Raw genomic sequence first — 22,783 nt, 5'->3', positions numbered from 1 at the left:
TTTGCCTGATGATGAGAGACCCCGGTTACAGATAGTAAACGGTGACGTATTGGACAAGTCCAGTCATGGGCTCCCTTTGGGTTTCTTTTATTTTTTTGTTGGCCAAATTTGGGCTTCCCGGGTATATGATTTTTAGCCTGAACTGGACCCATCACAATGGATAGTAGGCCATAACTGGTTTAAATTTTTTAATCTCCGTTTGAAAGTTTGTGTATAAAAATAAAATAATTATGAGTCTATTTTATTTTATTTATTATTGTTATTTTTTAAAAATTAATAAAATTAGATCTTGGATTTTTCTTTTGCTTTTTGCTTAATAATAATTTTATAGCAAGAATACTAATCAAAAGTTGTTTAAATAAATAAATAAATGCTATATATACTCCTTTTAAATCTTTATATTTTAAAAAATGATTTATAATTAATCATGAAATAATATTAGCATTGAAATTTATTCTTGAAAACTAATAGAGAATTTCTTAATTTCATTAACAATAGAGATAAAGATGGATTGTTGGTTTAGTCAATTTATTAAAATAGAAAATTAGTAATTTAGGACACTTAAGGCAATCCAAAATTTGTTAAGCCATAATGGTCAAAAGTGTAATATTCCCAACAAAATAAATTCTTGAAGGGATCCAGGATATCATGTTAACACTTTCATATATGTTTAAAAATGTATCAATTTCTTTTGAAAATATTAATGGAGTTTCATTGCGTACATAAAAAAGAAAGAGCAGAGCTGCAGAATCCATAAGCGGCAACTCCCAATCACAGGAATGATTTTATCTTCACTGCATACTGATTACCAGCGGGGGCCAATGGCCGATTGATGATGGATCAGAATTGAGGTCTTTGTCATTCTAGCAACACAGTCATCCATGGACAACAAAGGAAGGTGGTGGCTTCGTACCCACGCTCTCAAATTTGATTAGTGAGGGATAAAACAATACCCATTGTCTAGTGCATTTAAATTTTTAGACTACCCAAATATGAAAATCTCGATAATTCATGTCATCATGTTATAAAAAATATTATATTTTTATTATGTTTTATACAAAAATCATGTATTATAATCGTATCAATATAAAAATATAAAATATATTTTTTATTTTATTAAACTTATTTATGATTTTTTAAAATTTTAAATCATATTATTTTTATATCATTTATTCGTATTATTTTCATATCGTATTAGCATGTTATATTTTAAATTATTAAATAATTTTATTCTCATGTGTATATATGATATAAAAATTCATAATTAATCAATATTTTTGAGCCATTGCTAGTTAAAAAGATACAACAAATCGTTTAGGTTTATATGTTTAATTTTTTACATAAAAGTCATAGTAAAAAATATTACAGATTTTAAATTTTAAATGTCAAATAAAAAATCAACAATGAAACAACTAGACTTAATAATTCGTATTTTTGTGATATTAAAATATGAACAAGACATGAATTATGAAATGTGTTTAAATTATGAACATAAACATGACACGTTTAATATATGTATTACACATGATATAATACTATTAGACACATGTACAATTAATTTATTTAAATATGATATTAATAAATATAAATAATATGTATATATGTATATAAGTAAATAGATATGACTAACATGGATATACACAAATAAACATGACTAAAATAATAAGCAATTATAAATTATCAATCATTTACAACTTAATAAATTTAATATATTAATAATATAAAAAAATACTTACATATTAAAAAATAAAAAAATTTAACACTCATTTAATATGTATTTAATATATATATTTTAATTTTAATTTATATTACATAATTATATTAATTTTTAGTATAAATTCAAAATGAAAAATTATTAAAAATTAAAGAATAAAACAATAATGTATAGGATTAACATTAATATTTTTATTGTATTTATATTACTAATATAAAAATAATTTTATAATAATTATTAAATGAATATCATAATTAAATGTTTAAAATAATTTTTATTTGATATTAAATAACAATTAAGTATCATAATTTAAAAAATAAATAATTTAAATAATTTTTATTTATTTATATTAAATTAAATATATAAAATATGTTTAACGTGTTAAATATATTAAATATATTAAATTTATACTCATATAAAAAAAATTAAATTAAATATATTATTCGTATTGTATCACATGTTTAAATATATTAATACGTATACGATATAAATTATGTAATATCAAAATTTATGTTAATAAAAATGAAATGTGTATTTTAAAAATATATATTTATATAATATTATTATATCATATTTAAAATTATTAAATTTAAAAACAAACCCACTTTAAAACCTAATGTTATTTTTTCAAGAAAACGCGTGGATGATTATGGACTTTCCTCCGACTTATTATTAGCGAAACTTCAGTGCCAAATTTAGATTTATGAATGTGACAAGCTGTGGTCATGTGAATGGACTGCAGGCCACAAATTTGATACATAGGAGAGAGAGAGAGCTTTACTTAGGCCCAGGGGATGGGATTGTTCCTTAATGTCTCACTTTCTCTCGGCGTCTGAACATGTCGAGTGGAGAGGGACAGAAAGAGACGTGACATGTTCTGCTTTGGATTGTGGTGGTAAGGAGACAATCACAGTATCCATCGCCCGCGGTCCTCACTCCGCACTTCCTCGTCCGCCTATTTCGTTCCTTCTTTTTTTATTTTTTTAATTAATATTATTATGCATTTATATATATATATATATATATGCGAGTGATGGTTTCAATTTTTTTTTTAAGTTATCTATTTATAATGAGAATATATTATTTATAATTTTTTATGATTAATTTTAAAATTATAAAATCATAATAAAAAATATGTAAAATTTTATTAATCATGAATATAAAATTTATATAAAATTTTGATAGATTTCAAATTATAATTAATTATTTATAATATAATAATTATAAATTATATGTTTTTAATTATAATATATAAAAATTATTGACGAATTTTTCACTTTATCAACAAAAATGTTATAAGAAAATTTTAAAATCAAGTAAAAATTTTTCATTCAATTTTTTTTATTTTATAACCCTTTAAGCGTATTCAAAAACATTCTAATTCAACATATAGATCAATCTCTTGCATATCTCTCTCTCTCTCTCTCTCTCTATATATATATATATATATAATAAAACTTAACTTATTGTATTATTTAATTATTCTATATCTTACTGTCATTAACCATTAAAAAAAGTTCGGTTTACGTTTTTCAACTTTCTTTCTTTCCTCCTTCCTTTTTTTTTTTTTTTTTTTTTTCTGTTTTCTTGATTGGTTCACATTTTCACCCACAAGTATGACTGATTTAGTGATTTATCCATTTTACTTCATTGACAAGTAGAGATTTTAAAACCTTTAAACCCTAATGCAAGTTAATTTTATTATTAGTAGGTTTGATTTAGTTTTATACTTTTTTTAATAAATTTGGTTTAGTTTTAATATGTACTTGATGGATGTCTGCATTTCGTTACTAGAATAAAGGTTTTGCATTCATTTGATTTTGAAAAATTATATCAATTAAATGTACTATATAAATAAAATATAAATACATATAAATAACTAAATATATGCAGGTATAATTATTCAAAAAAAGTAATATAATTATAATAATTATATAAAAATATACATATATTAACAGTTAACACATGAGTATCAATAAATTAATTAAAATTATTTAAAATAATTGTCTCAATTTGAATTGAGATTATCCTTTAATAAAATCAAGTATTTTCAAGTTACATATTTTATTTTTTCACTTATAATATTAAGTCAATGATGTTAATTTATATTTGACCTAACGATATCAATTTTATCCATAATTAATGAAGAATATGATTTTTTATACGAATTAAAATGAAGATGAATATTATATTGTGAGCATGTGGATGGAAATAAAGATGGGTATGATTTTAAATTTTTATTGGATATGAAGATTGGGATGGATGATATGATATCTATCTCATAATCGTATCCTACATATATATTTATATATTTAATAAATATATTTTTTATTAAATAATATAAATTAATATTTTAGATTAATTAAAATTAATATATTTTATTAAAAATATATATTAATAAATATTTATAACAAAATTATCTAAATATACAAGATAAAAACAAAATTATTTAAAAAATAAATTTTATTTTTTATTTTTTTAAAGTTATCGTTATGAAAACTATTCAAATTCATTAAATATCTGTAAAAATATGAATAAAAATAAATTTAAAATATTCATTTGATATGAATATAAAATTAGATATAATCTAAAAATTTAAAAAACAAAAAATACTCTCTACCCTATTTATATTTTACCTATTGATATTCGTATTTGACTCTTAATAAAGTAAAAGTTATTATGACTTAATTAATCCAAAATTCATGGACAAAAATCAAATTTAACCCAAAAAAATATAACTACTATTATTACTACGACAAATATCCCTCAAATGAACTTTAATCACGCATGCCATTTATTTAAAAATTAAGTTTTATATTAAGTTGGAACAATTTTAATATAATTGTATTTATGAGTTTATGTGATGGAAAATAATCTACTTTTAGATAAATACTAATCTAGTAGGCTAGATGGATGGTGTCAAAATTATCACCGTTTAAACCAGGATCCATCAAAATTGGACCAAACATATAAAGTCAGGGATGTTGAGCAATTAAAGAAAAGGTGTGGTTCATCGGCCTAGGTAGTTACTTTACTACCTCAACCGTACCTCTTTAATATATATATATAGACACACGATAAAATAAACAGTAAAATTACTTATTTGGCACTAAATTAAAGTTTAAGGTAGCTTTAATATGTCGTACAAATTCTAATCAAATTGCTTAAAATGGGCATCAATGAAAAAAACCGAAAAGACATGAAACGTGGGTCACTTACTTATTTTTAATTACTGTCGGTTGATAATAACTAATGTGTCCAAATCACAAACCTTAATTATTTTTAATTAAACTCATGATAATTAATCTTTATATATTTTATAATTTATATATTTGTATTTATTTATTTTATGTTAAATATATATAAAATATAAAAATAATTATATTATAATTCATATTAAAATATTAAATATATAAGAAATTTAACTTTTTATAAATTTATATATAATTTTTATAATAATTTTAAACTATATTATTTTTATATTTTTTATATTACTTTTATATGATATCATTGTATCTAATTTAAAATCATCAATTGTCATATTTTTGCCTTAATCACACTTTATAACAAACTTAATGGAACTTTGGCAACCGATTAATTAAGCAACGTTTTACACACGGAATATTGGATTGAAACCTTAGAGTCTGGGATTTGTCAACCAATTCCCAATTTACGAGGCTAATGAATAGTTTTGCTTAAAATTAATGATAATTTCCAAAAATCTAATTATAAAAAATTGCAAAAAGATATTCTTTAATAAGTTCTTGGATACACTGCCACTATGTTCTTTGAAGATTGTGTAAATGATGCTTTTTTCGTCTCATTTGTCATATATTGATTTTTTATGAAGTTAATTTTTTTTATTTTAATATATTTAATATTAAAATTTATTTTTTTTATAATATTAAAATTTTGTAATTTTTGTATAATATTAAAATTTTATAATTTTTAATGTTAAAAAATAAAAAAATTGTTAGATGTTAAAAAAAATATATAATTTTAAAACTTCTTAAAAAAAATAATAATAAAAAGACAGAAGGAGTACTAAAATTTTTTTTTGGTTACAAATTGTAAGCACTTTCATAGTCGCTTGATTTTTAATTTGAAATTAGTATTAAAGCTTTAATTTTATCAAATTAAGCGAGGTTAGAGGATTAAAACGTATTGTTTATGCTATGACATGATATTTTAATATATTAAGAATGAAAATTTCAAATCTTACCCTTTAAGTAACGGAAATTTTATGACTTATTAAATCAAATGTTGGAATATCAGAGCGACTTCACTGTTGAACAAAACGGTTATCAAATAATTTGATTAAATTATTTAACGACTCCAAATGTTAGCATTACTATATACATCTACACTTAAATATATTGGATTTTTAATTTTATTAATTAAAAATTAAATGTTGATATTTCAAATATAAAAAAATTATACAGTTTCTTAATGAATTTGATATCACAAACAAATTAACGTCAACTCAGAATTGAATTTTAGTCAATATAAATATTTTCAAAATAAAATAACAATGACAACAGATTTAAAATATTTATTATTCAAAATCAATCCTATGAACTACTCTGAGTATAATTATTGGTAAGATAGGTAAATTATAACGCATTTCATAATTAAATAAGTAATTTTTTTTTTTTTTTACATATAAATCCATGGAGGCTTGAACTATAAAGAGTGTAATCGTGGCAAAATAAAAATAAAAAAAAAAATCATAAAGAGCGTAACTCATCGTTTTCTCGTAATATTTCACCCATATTAATGATCTCAATATTCAAACTTAAAATAGTTATATCGATGCATTATATTCTAATTGCACATTTTAGTTTTAAACATAAAACGATGATATTATAATATAAAAATAATTATATAATTTAAAATTTTAATTAAAAATATATATAATTAATAAAAATAAAAAACAATATATTTTACTTTTAGTATATCGATGTGAATTATAACATAATAATTTTTATATTTTACATATATTTGATATGAAATAAATATAACATAAATATATAAAATTATCAAATTTAAATTTAACCAATGAGTTAAAATAATAATTAGCAAAATTTAATTCAAAAGTCCAATAAAATGTAAATAATATTGATGAAATTTTACTTTTTCAATAAATAAGATATAAAAAACTAAACTTTATTAAATGAAAATATAAGTTCTTTTTGCTAATATTTGAAGTAAAAGTTTTAAGACAATTTTTTTTTAAAAAATAATTATTTATTAATAAACATAAAAATAAATCAAATCAAGAAAAAAACTAGAGCTAAATAAAAATGTTGGAAAAATATAATTTTTTGTATAATTAAAAATTATTGAAAAATAAAACTAAATTAAATCAAGTAATCTTTCCGTTCTATTTTTTCTTTATTTATTTTTTTGAGAAATCCTAAAATTATATTATTTTTTAAAATATTTAAAATTTTTATTTGTTATGTTTTAAAATTTTTTTTTAAAATTTATTTTTACCCTTTAACAATAAATATCATTAAACATTAGTTTTATAAAAATATTTAAATTTTAATATTAAATATTAAAATAAATATTTTTTAAATTTAATGAAAATCAATCACATCCAGCCAATTTAAAATGAAAAAAAAGTACTTTTTTTAAATTATAAAAATCAATTACTGTTACAACACATTTTTGTTGTAGGTGCAAAAATGACATAAACTGAACGTACAAGCAAAAAATAGCCAGAAAAAAATGTAAAGCAAGAGACTTAACTTCAAACTTCAAAGAAGTGGGAAAAATTACCGGAAGTTTAACGGAAAGTCCCGGTTCTAACGGAGAGCCCTAACGACCCGACCTTTTTTCCAGCAATCTGAAACTCGAAATCAGATTGGATTCTTCGAAATCTAGGATTCGTTCCGTCTGCCGTTGACCGTAACTGGCAATCCCACTTTTCCTGCCGGTTGAACCGGTCACTACCTCATCCAATTTTCCGTTTTACTGTAACTACCCTCGACTTTTCCCCTTTTACCGGTTTGACCTTCTCTACCTTTTTCCCCTTTGCCCTTTTTATTAAATATTAATTTTGCATGGCCGAATTAAAATAAATTAAAAATCCTTTTATCGTTTTATTTTATGTCAAAGAAATAATGAAAAAATAAAGTTACTGAGAGAGAACTCGGAGCACCAATCGCGGGGAAGTGAACTGGGTTGGAAAGTGGGGTCCATAAATGCCAGTTAGGATAGGGGCTACGGATGATGTGGGCCCCACCTAAATATTTGGGGGCAATGGTTCCCTGTGATTATCCGCATTCTGCGCAGCACCTGGAACCAGACTGTTTCTTTGACCTGATAGATTTCCGAAACGCTAATCATAGCCGTTCATCTATTTTCATTGATCCAACGGTGAGATTGAGGTTTATATTTCGTTCGGCATAGCACATATTTTCTTTTTCTCCTCAAGCAGTACAAAGACAAATCGAAGTTGAGTTTCGACTTTTTAATTAGAAAAAGCTGGCCAGTTTGCCGCATAGATATTTCCGGACAAGTTGATTTATATTTTTTTCCATAAATAAAATAAAACAATGAAACAAAGACATGCTCACATGCATTGGGCATTTCGGAAAATGGCAAAGGGCAATAACGTCATTTTAAAAGACAAAACTGTTTCGGAAATCCAGGCGCATTTTCAATAAAATTCACGAAATTTTCTGTAACAGCAACTACAACCTGGAATTTCATAATATATAAAAATATTCTTTTATTTAAATAAAAAAATATGTGGCAACAAGAAAACATTTGAAAATTTTTTTTTTAAGTAAAAGAAAAAGATAAGGGCGACAGCAACAACATTACAACAACAACAAATGGGAAAGTAGTGACTTTTTTTAATTAAATAAATAAATAAAATCAATCAAAACTATTTTCTCTTTATATAGTATAATTTTTTTTTCATGTGATTTTTTTTTGTTGAGAGAGGAGAGGTAGGGGAAAATGAGTGTATATTTATTCAAGTATGTGTTGATTTGAGCCAAAGACAAGGCTCTCTTTAAAGGCTATCCTTTCTGTCATTTTGAAATATTTTAAGCAGGGTGTCGTTTGTAGAGGGAGAAGATAAAATTATAGTAGTAGGAGCAAAAAAGAAACAAAGAAAGTAAACTCTAGAGGAAGAGAGAGAAAGAAAAAGGGGGAGAAAATAATGATGGCCATGGAAGAATTTGAGGCCTCGAATTGGTTCCTTTGATTATTTGTGTTTTTCATCTTCAGAGGCCTGTTAGATTTGGTGGGTATGTTAGATCTTTGCTATAAAAAAGCTTTCAAAGTCTGCTTTTCCTTTGGACTTTCACTTTTTTTTTTGGGTTTCTTTGTAATGGTTAATTCTGGTGAAGTTTGTATTTTTCGACATGGGTTCTCAAAGAAATGTGGTTTAATTGTTTTTAAAATGACTAGATACTCAGGTTTTATAAGGTTCTGGTTCATATTTTTCTCTTTCAACTGTGGTTTAACTTCTGCTTTTCTGCTCTGAATGCATTTTCAGTGGTTCATTGTTGTGTTCAAGCAGAAAACAAGCAGAAGCTTTGAATTTTTTTTGGCTTTCTTTACTGGTTAATGCTTATGAATTTTGAACATGGTCTTGCTTGAAAAATGTTTCTAAATTAATAACCAAAACTGTCCAATTTGCTGGACTACTTGTTTCCAGCACAAAAAAATGAGTTTCTCTTTAATGGGAAAGGAGAAGATACATAGAAAGGTTAAAAAAAAAAGTTAAAATTTAATATTTGCCACCTCTATTCTGTAGTTTTCTTTTCTGGGGTTTCATAATTTCTTCAAATCCAATCATTTACAACTATTCCAAGTTTAAATTTTGATTTTTTTTTTTCATATGGAAACTTACAAATATTTTGTGGTTGGTCGTTGTTGGGCGTAAACCCAGGATCCAAAAAAAAAAAAAAAAGAGCACATTTTTTTCTATTGGCTTTATGGTTAATTTTTTAAGTCATGGTTTGGTTCTAAGACAGTTTATATTACCTGTTATGCTAAACACAGCCGTTGTTGTAGCAAATTAGCTATTCTGTGGCTGGAAAATTTTCCAGCTTTTCATTTTGCTGTCATCTTTTACTTTTTACCTGGATCCACCGCTTTCTTAGCCTGTTAGCCATATGGTTTGAACTTGTGGTCATTCTATAAGTATTAATGTTAATTCTATTTATGGTCTTGAAATATAAGGGAAATGATAGTCCGTACAGATAATGTTGGTGGCTTTTCCCTGCTTAGAATCAGATGTATTTGGTCTCTTTTTCCAGGCTTATTCGCCTTATTTGATTTGCAATTATTTCATTACAGTCCTTTTTATGCGCTTGTCTTTCTGTTAGTGACACGTATATTTGAGGTGTTGACTGTTGTTTCCTACATGCTTTTATTTATGTATTTACATGTACTTGCAGGGTTGAGAAACTGAGATGGATTTTACAGAATCGACCAAAGTTGTGTACAATAGAATCCAACAGCTAGAGCCTGAAAATGTCTCTAAAATTATTGGCTATCTCCTTTTACAAGACCATGGGGACCGGGACATGATCCGTTTGGCCTTTGGCCCTGATACTTTGCTCCACTCTTTGATCCACAAAGCGAAATCTGAACTTAGCTTAAACAAAGCAGCCATTTCTGTGCCAATCTCACCCTCTCAGGTGAGCCCGACCCCTGTCACCGATCTCCCTGTGCAGTTTACAACGTATTCCCCTGCTTCAGCACGCGCGGCTTCGACTGCTGCTACTATAAGAGCTGCAACTCCTTTCTGGGATCCCCAAGTGTCTGCTGATCAACATGTTAATGATTTGGAATTTGTCCCACCAGGTGCTGTTGCTGAAGATTATCGTCTCCAAAACCAAATGCATTTCTTGAATATGGAAGATCAGTTAGAATCTGCCAATTCTGTTAGTTCCGAGTTTTTGAGTAATTACTATTATTCAGAACCTGCATTGGGTGCAAGAACCAGCCGGAGGTCCCCAAGCTTGCCTGAATTTCCTGTTAAGATTTGCCATTACTTCAACAAGGGGTTCTGTAAACATGGAAACAATTGTAGGTATTTCCATGGCTATCCTATGCCAGAGAGCTTTTCTCAGCTTTTCGGCCTGAATTCGAATGATGTTGGGAATGATGATCGTGTAATCTCTCCTGGGACTCTTGAAAAGCTAGAATTGGAGCTCACTGAGCTTCTAAAAGCGAGGAGAGGATTGCCTGTCTCTATTGCTTCTTTGCCAATGTTGTACTACGAAAAGTATGGAAGGACACTTCAGGCTGAGGGGTACCTTACAGAGAGCCAAAGACACGGTAAGGCAGGTTATAGTCTGACGAAACTTCTTGCTCGATTGAAGAACAGCATTCGTCTCATTGACAGGTGCAATATGTGAATGTTATGTTTATTTTGGATCTTGCATTTTCACAATTAACAAAAAATTTTGGATTAAACTGTCATTTTCGTTTACAGGCCTCATGGGCAGCACTCAGTGATATTGGCAGAAGATGCTCCAAAGTACCTGGAGACTTCTGGCGAGAGGAGTGATCCTGGTGGAATAGTTGCTGGTTCTAGGCAGATATATCTTACCTTCCCAGCTGAGAGTACCTTTACAGAACAAGACGTTTCCAACTACTTCAAGTAAGGAAATCATAACGAGATAATTGCGAGTTCCTTATAATTTTTGTATTTGTTCTGAATATGGTATTTTCGTTCTAAATTTCATATGTTTTCTTTTTTTCTTTAAAATTGTTTTGTAGCAAATTCGGACCTGTTCAAGATGTCAGGATTCCATGCCAACAAAAGAGGATGTTCGGGTTTGTCACTTTTGTTTATGCTGAGACAGTGAAGCTAATTTTGGCTAAAGGAAATCCTCATTTTGTATGTGGGGCTCGTGTTCTGGTAAAACCTTACAGAGAAAAGTCAAGGCTTGTTGACAGGTAACATTTCTGGTTCCATTACATGTAAATTATCACATTGTCTAGTACTTCATCTTGTTTAATCTATACTTCTATAATATATAATGCACATTGCTGAGTTTGGTGTCGTCACGAGTCAAGTGACATCAACACAATATGGAATTTGCATAAAAACCACAAAAGTAATAAAATAATAATATAAAATAAGGCTATATCAGTAATTTGCCTTCCTATATTTTAGGATTGGGGCTCACCTGACATTCATTCAGAAAAACTACTTCTCACTCAATTTTACAAAAACAAAAGATGCTTTCTTATCCTTTTCTCTCCCCCGTTGCTCAATTGTAGTGGTTGTGAGGAATTATAGTTTCTGATAACGTGCTTGTTCTTGATTTGGGTCCACCAGACGTGATGATTTTTAAACATAAAGCATTTGGTGGGTCAGCGACATTAGTTATCAGATTTGACTAAAGATTGCGGATTACTTAAACCTTATCTCCTTATCTCTCTTTATAATGTTTCATATTCAAGGTAAATATGCATCTCTGCCTGAATGAGCTGATCGTCAATTTACACTTTAAACCTCAAATTCAATGTATTTCTGCCCCAAACTTCAACTTTTTGTTAGCGATTGACTAGTTGTTGGGATGTCCTAGTGGGTAGAGTTATTATAATTTTGAGTGAATTATGCTAGTTGAGGGTGCAAATTAGCAAGGGGACATGTTCTGGTTGATATTGTTTAAATTAAAAACTTGGGATGCAAACTCAAAGGCCAGGTCAGGTTTTTTATGTGTGCTTGAGTGTTCATGTTCCTCCTGACCTGATTGTGATCTCTACATGCAAACCATTTTTTTTTTATTCCGATGAGTGCTACAACTGGTGTGATCGCCTTCTGTACACATTGTATGGATTCCAATAATGTTTGCTAAGATGATAGTTGTACTGAAACTTGAAAATTAAGGCAAAAGTAATCATAGGAGTTTGTTTTGGTAAAAGGGTGCTTTTCGGTGCCAAGAATATGACTGGGATACTCTTTCCATATATGTAGATAATAATGAATCTGAACCTTTTGTATCTTACTAATTGCCAAAAGCATTAATAGGCTACTTCCAGCTGGCTCGTGTTCCTTGGTTCATGCTAGCTTTATTCTTTCCACCTGGTTTTTGTAATCACTAAAGCATGCAGCTTTTTTTTTTTTTATTGCTGTGTGATTATCTTATTGGATAAGTATTTTATCAATGTTTTTGCCTTATAATGCTACAATCTTTTTCTTAAATTCACTACAGTGTGCTGCACTATTTACTGTTTCTTGTGTTTAGTTTTCAAAGACACATTGATGCTTACAGATTTTTTTTCCATCTCCTTTTTTGCAGGAAGTATACCGAGAAAGTACAGCATCCTATGTATTACAGTCCACACTTTATAGATGGAGAAATGGAGCTTCAATCAAGTTAATATCTCTTTTAATTTGTTAAAATATACTACTTTTTTTTTATTTGATGCTTGTTTTATCTTTTATTTCCAGTTTGGTTGCTTAATCTGATGACATTGAATTGCCTGTCCTTTTATAGCGCCAAGAGTTTGTGATCATGCAAGAATATTTCGAAAGCAGCTTATTGAGGATCATGAGCAAACACTGGAGTTTGAGAGAAGGCGTTTCTCAGAGTTGCATTTAGCCCCCAAGCAACAATCGACTAATCACTCCTATTTTGGCTACTCAATTGATGAACTGACACTCACAGATGGTATAATAATTTCTTAGTGAATCAACTATTTGCCGGTTTCTTCATTTTTGCTATGTATTTATCTTTCTTAAAGTTTCCTTACACCCCTTCGTTCTAATTATGGCTCTAGCCTGTGCAGAGCAAGCAGATTTCCCTTCTGCCAAGCGATTCAATTATTTGTTGGATGTTCTGAGCACTGATTCCACCAGTGAGGAAAAAGTCAGGCATACAAGTACCAATTATACTGACCAGGATAGGTATGATTTTCTTTTCCTTTCTTCCCCCCTCCTTTTCGAAAGCAGCACATGTGGATAGTTTTGCTTTTCGACTCATTATTAAAATTGCTATGAATAAATTACTAAGACATGATGAAGCTTTGCAAGCTTTTAGGTTGTACATTTCATACCTCTTTTACTCTGAGAAGCTAATGAACCATGCATGCCCTTTGCTTTTATGTTGCTGTTCAAGGGCAGATAAAGAATAGTGCTGTTAATGCATCGTGCCGTGTTGTTCAATCTTTTAAAGGGACAGGAGCTCTAGATTTTGTCCATGACTGAATTAAATTGCATTTCTGATGTTGGTTTTTCCTTTTTCTTTCGGAGCAGCCAAGGACTCAATCTTCCAGAGAGCCCATTTGCATCTCCAATAGCGAGTGGCATTTCAACAGTTATATAGAGACTCAGACACAGGAAAATCATGAACCATAGAGGTAGAGGACCGAATTTCAACAACAGAAATTTCTTTTTTTTCTTATTAAATTTCACCTCAACATCATCGGGCCGACAGCATCTTCATAGTTCATACCAACAGAAGGAGAGAAACACTAGAAATTCCAGTTTACTTCAATGGAGAAGATTCCAAAGAAACATGAATATAGAAACTAATATGTAATAGGGTCCAAGTCCTTTTCTGTTCTTTTTTTTTTTTTTTTTAACTAAATTAATATAATCACAAAAAGTCAGGCAGAGAGCAGTGGGTCTTTAGAAGAAGGGAATGTAATATATAGTCTTCTATTAGTTGAAACAAGAAAAGGTTAGTAGAAAACATATGATATGCAGGGGTCAGATGAAAGAGAAGATGTAGAAAAATCTCTGCTGCATTGAATAACAAATTATAAATAATTCTAATTTATACAAAGTTGCACCCTTTCCTTACCAATTACCAACTTCTTGGATACAATATACATTATGTTTTATATCAATGCATAAGGTTGAATTTTTTTTTATTTTAATTAATTTAATTATTTTTATTCACAAATTTAAAATAAAAAATATAGAAATATTAGCTAGTAGTTAGGGATGTCTATAAATCGAATATGAAATATTGTTCGTGATTATATTTTAGACTTAATAAATAAATATAAATAAATAAAAATTAAATTTATTTATGAATTATTTGTTGAATGCTTATTAATTTACTTCTTCGAATGTAAATAAATTAAATATAAATAAATTTGGTTATGTTCATAATTTATTTATTAATTAATAAATTTTAAAATATGATTTATAGTATTGTGTTAAATTTAATATACGAATATAAATAAAAATTTATTCATGAATTGTGCATTATGATATTAATTAAGATGTTATTTTAAAAAAGAAAAGTATAATTAATATTTTTTTTAATTTAGTAAAAGTAATATATCAAGTGCAATTTTTTTTTTTAAATGGAAACTAAATAATCTTTAAGCCATGTCTATAGACACTCCATAACAGCTCCTAAAAAATATTATCGACTCGATTATCAATTTTTAAATGTGTTTGTATTATAAATTAAATATTTGGTTTAATTACTTTATATATATATATATATGATTCATACAAAAAAAAAATTGTAATTTGGATGCAAAGGGCACCACCATTGCTACTTGTTTATATAAAAAAAAGCCCTTAAATTAGGGAATTAAAGATGTGTAATGATGATTAGTGGTGTGTGGTTATGATTGTGCCATGAGTCCATTTTTTTTAATAAAATATTTGGCAACTTGTACCAGAAGTGGTCATTTTTCATGTTAGTCAATTTCTTCCTTAAAATGAAAATCAAGTTCCTCTTTGGGAACCAATCAGATTATTTGACTTTATGATAAGAGAGGTTAGAATTGCATGTTCTTAAAGCGGCTTTGATGGATGAGATAAGAAGATAAGTGGACCTGATTTTGATTTTAATCAAGATTTGTGGACCCCATATTGCCCCCATTCCCATCCCATCACCTTTCATTCCTTGATGGCACAGCTCTTTGGTGCATTTGCTATCCGGTAAAAATGGGTGTTTTTCTTTTAATTAATTAATTAATTTTTCGATTGAGTTTTATCACTAATTAATTTCCCCTTTTTCTTTCATTTGATCAAAAAAAGAAAAATTTAATGTTCTTTCATGATGGTAGTTTTGGCTATTTTGAATTTGTCAATCAATTTTGCTCTTTCATTGGATGCAACATAAAATTAGTTTCTGTATTTTCATTTATGTATGTTGACAAAGAAATTAATCCCCATGTATAGCTACATTTTGAGACATTAATTTATTAGGTAAAATATCAATGATTGAAATTAAAACTAAAAAAAATTATTATTTTTTATGTTAAAACTTCACACTCAATTTATTTGACATTTTACCTAAAGTTATTACAATTTTCTTCACAAGATTTGCTCAACAAATACGGTTTAAATTTCTACATATAATTTATAGTAGATTTTAAAAAATTGTTAATGTGCAATTTGAGGGTATATTCTAATTTGATATATAGGGATGTCATGTGCTCCATATGTAATTTGTAATCAACTATGATAATAAAGTAATATTCTTTCCGTTTCATTTTTTTTTTTTTGAAATTATATATTGTTTTTAACATTTAAATCTCTTACATTTTTTTATATTTTAAAATTATTTTTTAAATAATTTATTTTGACATTAAAAATTATGAAATATCAATTTTAAAATTTAATATTAAATACATCAAAATCAATTTTATTTTTCAAAATTTGTGAAACTCAAAAGGAGACTTACAATTTAATATGGAGGGAACAAGATTTTGTTTAATATTCCTTAAACACTTACTCTCTTTTTAAACACTTTGTCTTGTGAGCAACACCTTGGTTGGGGTGATGTATAGAATCAAGTCAACAAGTTTTGCTCAATAGGCAACCAAGTTATGGGCGAGAAGGGCAAAACTTATATAATTTTTTTTTTTTTATAAAAGTTTTAAAATTTTTTAAAAAATTATATACTTAATTTATGTAATAAAATCTTTCAATCTATTAATTTTAATTTTTATTTAATAATTTTTAATAAAAAATTTCATTTAAATTTTTATCAGAATTACGATTTATTATTATTTTTAGCAATGGAGAATACTTTCTCCTATATATAGTAAATCATCAGTAACATCAAGTCTAGAGACTTGTTGTTGGGTATCTAACTCAATCCGGGTAAATTATTTGTTAAGGAGTAATATTTTTTATTTAATTTGAATTATAAAATATAATTTAAATATTAATATAAAATAATACTTTATGATTTAATAATAAAATAACATGTAAATAAATGGGTAAGGCTTGGTTAAAAAGGATAGGCTGTATTCACAAGCACCCCAGAATTTAAGCCTGGTTAACCAACTAATTAATTAATTTAAATAAAATTGCTTAAATGTTAAAAAATATGTTTGGAAATTTTACTATTTGATTAATCGACTTAGTAGAATAAGGAGCATTCCAGAATAAGTTTGACTAACGGAATTATTTCGATTAGACTAAATTGGGAACTTAAATAGTCCACTAATTAATAGACTATCTTAGTTAATTAAATGGTAAACTCAATTAGTTAAGTTTTAAAATTTTGATAAATATGTTCGTTGAAAGTATCTCTTCACTCTAAAAGTTATGATTCTAAAAAAAAAGAGTGACATGAATTTTCATGGATGGGTATTTCAAACACCAATTAGGGTTATAAATATTTTCATTAACACTCATTGTAACACATCTTTGCAATACAATCACTTAAAAAATTACGTTCTCACTTTCTTTGTTGGTTTATAATTCATGCGTGTTTAAAATATTTTAGAAGCATAATTTTAAATCTTTTCATTTAAGTATTGTATAATGAGGATTAAGCTTTCAATAGTTTATTTGCACCATACTAAAAAAATTGTTATCCTAAAAATAGCTTTCTAAAGGTATCTTATCTAAGTTTTTTCATTTCATATTCGTCATTGATTGCGAGAGTCTCTTACCACAAACAACACTTGTGCCTCTATAAGACCACACTAGCGGAGGATAAAACTTATTTGGGGGTTGGAAAACATGGGATTGTTCTCATTATCATTGGCTTATAGTTTGATATCGAATCAATATTCCGAAGATAGTTTGAGATTCCAGTTTGAATGACATGATATATGACATGATATCTTATAGTTTGATAACGAGCCATTATTCTGAAGATAGTTTGACATCACATTGCGCCGGGAAGTACTCCTACCATGCTGTCAAAGGGATTCTAAATTTACATGTATTGCATCTGAGTTGAAAAAAGAGAAAACAAAAATCAGCCTTTAATAAAAGCGTTTCATGTCATATATGTAAGCTTTTAAAATTAGCCATTTATTACTTTGGTCGAATATTAATATTTTATTTAATTTGGTTTCAAAAGTTGAAGTTGAATTTCATTTAAATTTTAAGAGAATAAGCATCAATTCATTAGTCTTTAATTGCTGGCGTTGAGCGAAAAGAATGTTAACAAGTTGAGGTAAAAGAGTTTACTCCACGTGATCCTCTGCTCAGTTCAGGGGTAGCAGTGGCAGAGATGCTATCGTATTCATTTGAATAATTTGATGTAAAGAATGTGATTTGGGAAAGGTTTTTTTTTTTTGTTCATAAGAGGGCAAATGCTCTTACGAGTAAAAAGAGGATAACAGGGTTAAAAATCACACCCGTATGTCTTTCTTAAAATCTCTTAATTATTAGGCCAAGAGAGAAAAAATAATTTGTAAATGCACCTATGAGTTGACCAAAGTTTATCTTAATTATTTCGTATAATTATAGAGGTTCCAATAGATCTAAAATTTAAATTCCAACTTCTGTAACTTTTTTTCTATCTTTAGATTGCAATCTTTTTTATAGATAGAAGAAAAACACCTGTAAGCCAAATTGGATGAAATATTAAAAAAAAAAAAAAAAAAAACTGAATTTTACAACAGCCCAAAATTCACAAACAAAAAATTTCACAGTAACAACATGCATATTTGCTCATTTCATGCATCGTCCATGTGCTTACATTTCTTAAATCAAAGATGCATACAACAATGATTGAGCAAAAATAAGCTTAAGTTTGATAATTAGTCTAACTGCTAAATATCAATTTACAACAAGGATCTCTGGAGAAAGACTTCAGGCCGAGCGTAGATGAAGAAAAAAAAAAGAAAGAAACCATTGTATCATAAGAATTGAACTTACTCTAACTAGATCCAACATCCACACCTTAATTCAGTGATTTTATGCTTTTCCTTTTGCTTCCTGATAGTCTAACACCTGCACTGGCCGGGTAGCTAGCCAAGTGTGGTTGCATTAGGCCCAACGGAAGAGCAAGACCCTCTCTGAATTAAACTTACTGCATTAGTTCTCAGCTGCGAAAAGCATTTTTTTTGGTAATCAACAGTCAATAGATTCAGAATTGTAGATGCTCGGATACTGTTCCTCAGAAATATTACATCCTCTAAAATCATCAGGAGTTAATGTTGCCTTGGCCGTTAACCAAATGTGAAATGTTTCTACAGTCAATCTAAAATTTCTGTAAGAATGGCAAATGAAATTCCAAACTAATCATGCTTTTCCTGCATGACAAGGTTATGTTTAGCCTTAGCTTCTGTTGCAGCATGTAGAAGTTCATCTGGAGTTGCAGCTGGATCTAAATCCCAACAACGGTCGGGCAAATTACCAGATTCTGCTTTAAGTAACCAAGATGGAACCTGGTGAGAAAAGCGAAACATCTCTGTCCTCGGAATCCATCTAATGGCATCCTTGTTTGTATTTCTCTGATATACTGTCTTGAATCCGACCAATTTGATAAGGGGAGTAACACAAACTCCAAGCTCTTCAGAGTAATCATCGAGCACCTCGACCATCTCATATTGGTGCCTCACATCATCAGGAGTTGACCTGTTCCAATCTGGTGACCAATTCCGATAAACAGCCCAAACATCTCCACTTTTAGGGAATATGCGAACACAGCCTCCCCTTCCAGCCTTTTCTCTCAGAAGATGAGAGAAAATGTTGACTTGATCAATAATGTCAGAATTCCATGCCCTGAAGTGTCCACAAGATTTAGTAAACCCATAATCCAGCCAATTCACTGACCCGAATTCGTTATCAGTTTTGGAGTTCAAGTAAGAGATGAGAATCTTAAATGGTTTTATAGAGACAACCTGGCGAATCAAACAATACAAACGAGGCATACCATCATCTTCGTCATACAAAGCCCATATTTGCTTTGGTTTGAAGCATTCCTCTGATCTGTCTTTGTCAAAATCATGAAAGTCGGAGTCGGGAACTGTAATTGAGATTGGTGCACTTTTATTTGATGCTGATTGATGAACAGAAGCAGCCAAATTTGTCCATTTGGGAGCCTTTCCAGCTGGTGGAGGTTGATCATATTCGGTGCCTAATTTAACTGTTGAAACTGCTGTAACTGCCTCAGAAGCCAATCTAATCTCTTCCAATTTCTTCCGAATTTCTGTCCTCGCCATGTCAATTAACAACTTTCTAGTATCAAATGCAGGTGCCATTGAGACTCGCTTATTTGGAGGTTCACTTGGATTGGAAAACTTTGTATCAGACTCTACACCATTTCCATTTGCTAATCCAGCTTCTGAAGATTTTAATCCCTTGTCGTCATATCCATTTCCAAAATTGGAACCAACAATAACCTTCCTTTTCTTCTCAAGTCCACCAGTCTTAGATCCTGAAGATTCATTATAGCCATTGAACAAATTTGGAGTTGTCTGAGAGGCAAAGTTTTTCATGGAACGTTTTCCAATGGTACCTGATTTCACCTTTGACCCTGCTCCTCTAGCATCTCCGTTGGTCTGATAAACAGCATCAGTGGAAATGGCTGACACTCCATTATGGCCCGCAATCCCAGTAGAAGCTCCAGAGAATGAGCTCCACTGAAATGACATATTAGGAACATACTCATATCCATGTCCAGAATGATAACTTGAGACCCCATTTCCAGTAAAAAAAGTAGCATTTGTTGGGACATATGTGACCCCGTCATATCCATGACTTCCAAATCCATTACTTGGCACATAAGACCAAGGACAATAGGGGAAAGAACCGTTCACCGGGGCTGACCCAGTTTCAACAGCAATGAAAGTACCTCGGCAGTTCTTACATGAAAGTCTCTTATTGACATACTTCCGAAGATATTCATACTGAACCTTACAAGATGTGCATACAGTCCAAAAAGTATCAAGTCTACCTTGTGAGATTGAATTTGAACAGTTGCTGGCACCTGTAACCGCAGCAGCATATGTTGGAGTTTGAACCACTCCGGAAGGCATTTGTTTGTTTCTCTTGATATCATAGGAACTTTTCTTGAATCTATCTGACAACAAAGTCCATGCTTCAGATACAAGTTTGAATGCCCCATCAGCTCCCACACATTTATTCTTATCAGGATGTAGTAACACAGCCATCTTTTTGTACTGTTTCTTCACTGCTTCTTTCTCTGCAGAGGGCTTCAACCCAAGAATTGAATAATAATCAATTTCACCATTACATTTAGCCTCAGAAGCAACATAAACTTCGAATGTGGACACCATCTGTGATATACCCTCCAATCCACGATACAATGATTTCGCCTTTAATGCATAATTCTTAGCACCTGCAAAGTCTCTTTCACAAAATCTCTTCTCAGCGATTTCTTTCGCTTTAAGAGCCTCCTCTTTGTTTGCTTCCATTCAGAAAATTCAGACGATTTTCAAAACCAAACTCTCAAAACAAAAGTTATACTGATCCCAAAATGCTTAACCATAAAAGAAGCCAAATTATCATATTCAGCCATCTCATTTTTTCTGCACATGGTCAACAAAACAACATTAGATCTTTCCCAAAATCAAGCTTCGTTTCTCCAAGTAAAACTCTAATAAACCAAGTCATGTAACTTTCAAAACACACAATTAACACTAGTTACTTATCTTTTAATTCAAGATCTTAACTTTTATGATCTATCCGATTTCTAAGAAACCAGCGAGAGGCAAAGGGAGAGGAAAATTTTAAGCTAAATCAATCAATCAATATTACCAAAGCTAACTACATCCAAGCATTTTCCAGATTTGGTTTATTCCATATCTTTACAGTTAATTTGCCTTCCTTTTTCCATAATTTTCTCAGTTAAAGTAAAAAAATATATAAAAAAGCAACTAAATTTGCAAAAATTCGAAAACCCAAATCACACTAATTTCTAAGTTAACTAAAAAAAAGGCAAACGGATCCAAGTTCAACAGCTCAAAAAATACTTAAATCAAATAGTTTAACCCCAAATTTTAACTAAAGAGCTAAAAAATTAAAGAGTATTAAGCAAACATTTCCACATAAATTAAGTTTAAAAAAAAAACTAAACTCACTGAGATTTGAGCAGCAATGGAAGTGAAGCAAGACCCAGATCGGCACGTGTCCTTCATAGCTTGAGCAAATCAAGATTTTGAGCTAATTTCTGAATCTCAGTACAATTAAAAAAGGAAACAAAAAATTCAAACCTTTTTTGGGGGGAGTACACTGAACTGAGTGGAGGAAACAAATTAGGGTTTCAAATTGGGGATTTTGAGTGAAAATTAATCGACGGCAAGGATTTAGGGATTCCGTCGATCGCCGATCAGAAAAATTGGGGTAGGCGAAAATTAATAATAAAAATAAAAATGATAATTTTCAGTGAAAGTAAACGGTGTTAATAGTATTTAATAGTGAGGATGCTATTTTGTACAATGGTGCGTAATACGCACAGTATTTATTAATTTACTTTTATTTTGATATAAAAATAATTAAATATTTTATTAAAATAATAACGAAAAATACATAATTAAATATTGCAATAATTATGATATTGAAAATAATGTTTTATTGGGGGAAAATGTTCGGTAGAGGAAAGAAGAAGAGTTGGGTAAAGGATAAGGTTTTCTTTTTAGTTGTTTGTTTGTTTATTTTAGGTAATGAATAATTCAATTGAAAGAAAAGAAAAAAATCTTTATCATTCTTTTGTATATTTGGTACGTAGAAGAAAAGCAAAACAAGATTCCTTCATTTCATACGTTATATATTACTTTTCACCTCTTTTTCATAGGTAACGCTTTTTTTTCTTTAATTTGTAAAATCAAGTTTGAAGATAATAAATGATTTTAATTATTATATTTTAAACTTTAAATTTAAAGTTAATTCACTTCTAATAT

General features: G+C 28.9%; 2 protein-coding genes across 5 annotated transcripts; one reads left to right on the top strand and one right to left on the bottom strand.

Moving 5' to 3' along the window:
* Nucleotides 1-8,661: 8,661 nt before the first annotated feature.
* On the top strand, nucleotides 8,662-14,339 carry LOC111305552 (zinc finger CCCH domain-containing protein 18-like). 4 transcript variants are annotated; one of them, XM_022903191.2, is made up of 8 exons: nucleotides 8,662-8,975; nucleotides 10,138-11,090; nucleotides 11,181-11,348; nucleotides 11,468-11,647; nucleotides 13,000-13,076; nucleotides 13,198-13,371; nucleotides 13,481-13,607; nucleotides 13,956-14,339. In XM_022903191.2, the coding sequence occupies exons 2-8, from the start codon at nucleotides 10,153-10,155 to the stop codon at nucleotides 14,023-14,025; spliced, it is 1,734 nt and encodes a 577-aa protein (XP_022758926.2). In that variant the 5' UTR covers nucleotides 8,662-8,975; nucleotides 10,138-10,152; the 3' UTR covers nucleotides 14,026-14,339. The 4 variants fall into 4 exon arrangements, with proteins under 4 accessions (XP_022758926.2, XP_022758928.2, XP_022758927.2 ...); XM_022903193.2 differs by having other exon boundaries at nucleotides 8,677-8,975; nucleotides 13,490-13,607; XM_022903192.2 differs by having other exon boundaries at nucleotides 8,677-8,979.
* A 4,140-nt stretch (nucleotides 14,340-18,479) lies between these two features.
* Nucleotides 18,480-22,286, bottom strand: LOC111305551 (uncharacterized). Its single transcript, XM_022903190.2, has 2 exons — nucleotides 21,965-22,286; nucleotides 18,480-21,412 (listed from the first exon to the last, which is right to left on the bottom strand). The coding sequence occupies exon 2, from the start codon at nucleotides 21,296-21,298 to the stop codon at nucleotides 19,157-19,159; it is 2,142 nt and encodes a 713-aa protein (XP_022758925.2). The 5' UTR covers nucleotides 21,299-21,412; nucleotides 21,965-22,286; the 3' UTR covers nucleotides 18,480-19,156.
* Nucleotides 22,287-22,783: the final 497 nt, after the last annotated feature.

The sequence above is a fragment of the Durio zibethinus genome, chromosome 21, assembly GCF_047325235.1.
Source record: "Durio zibethinus cultivar Kanyao isolate XHJ-2024 chromosome 21, ASM4732523v1, whole genome shotgun sequence".
Classification (NCBI taxonomy): Eukaryota; Viridiplantae; Streptophyta; class Magnoliopsida; order Malvales; family Malvaceae; genus Durio; species Durio zibethinus.
This window is presented reverse-complemented; position numbering and strand designations above follow the sequence as displayed.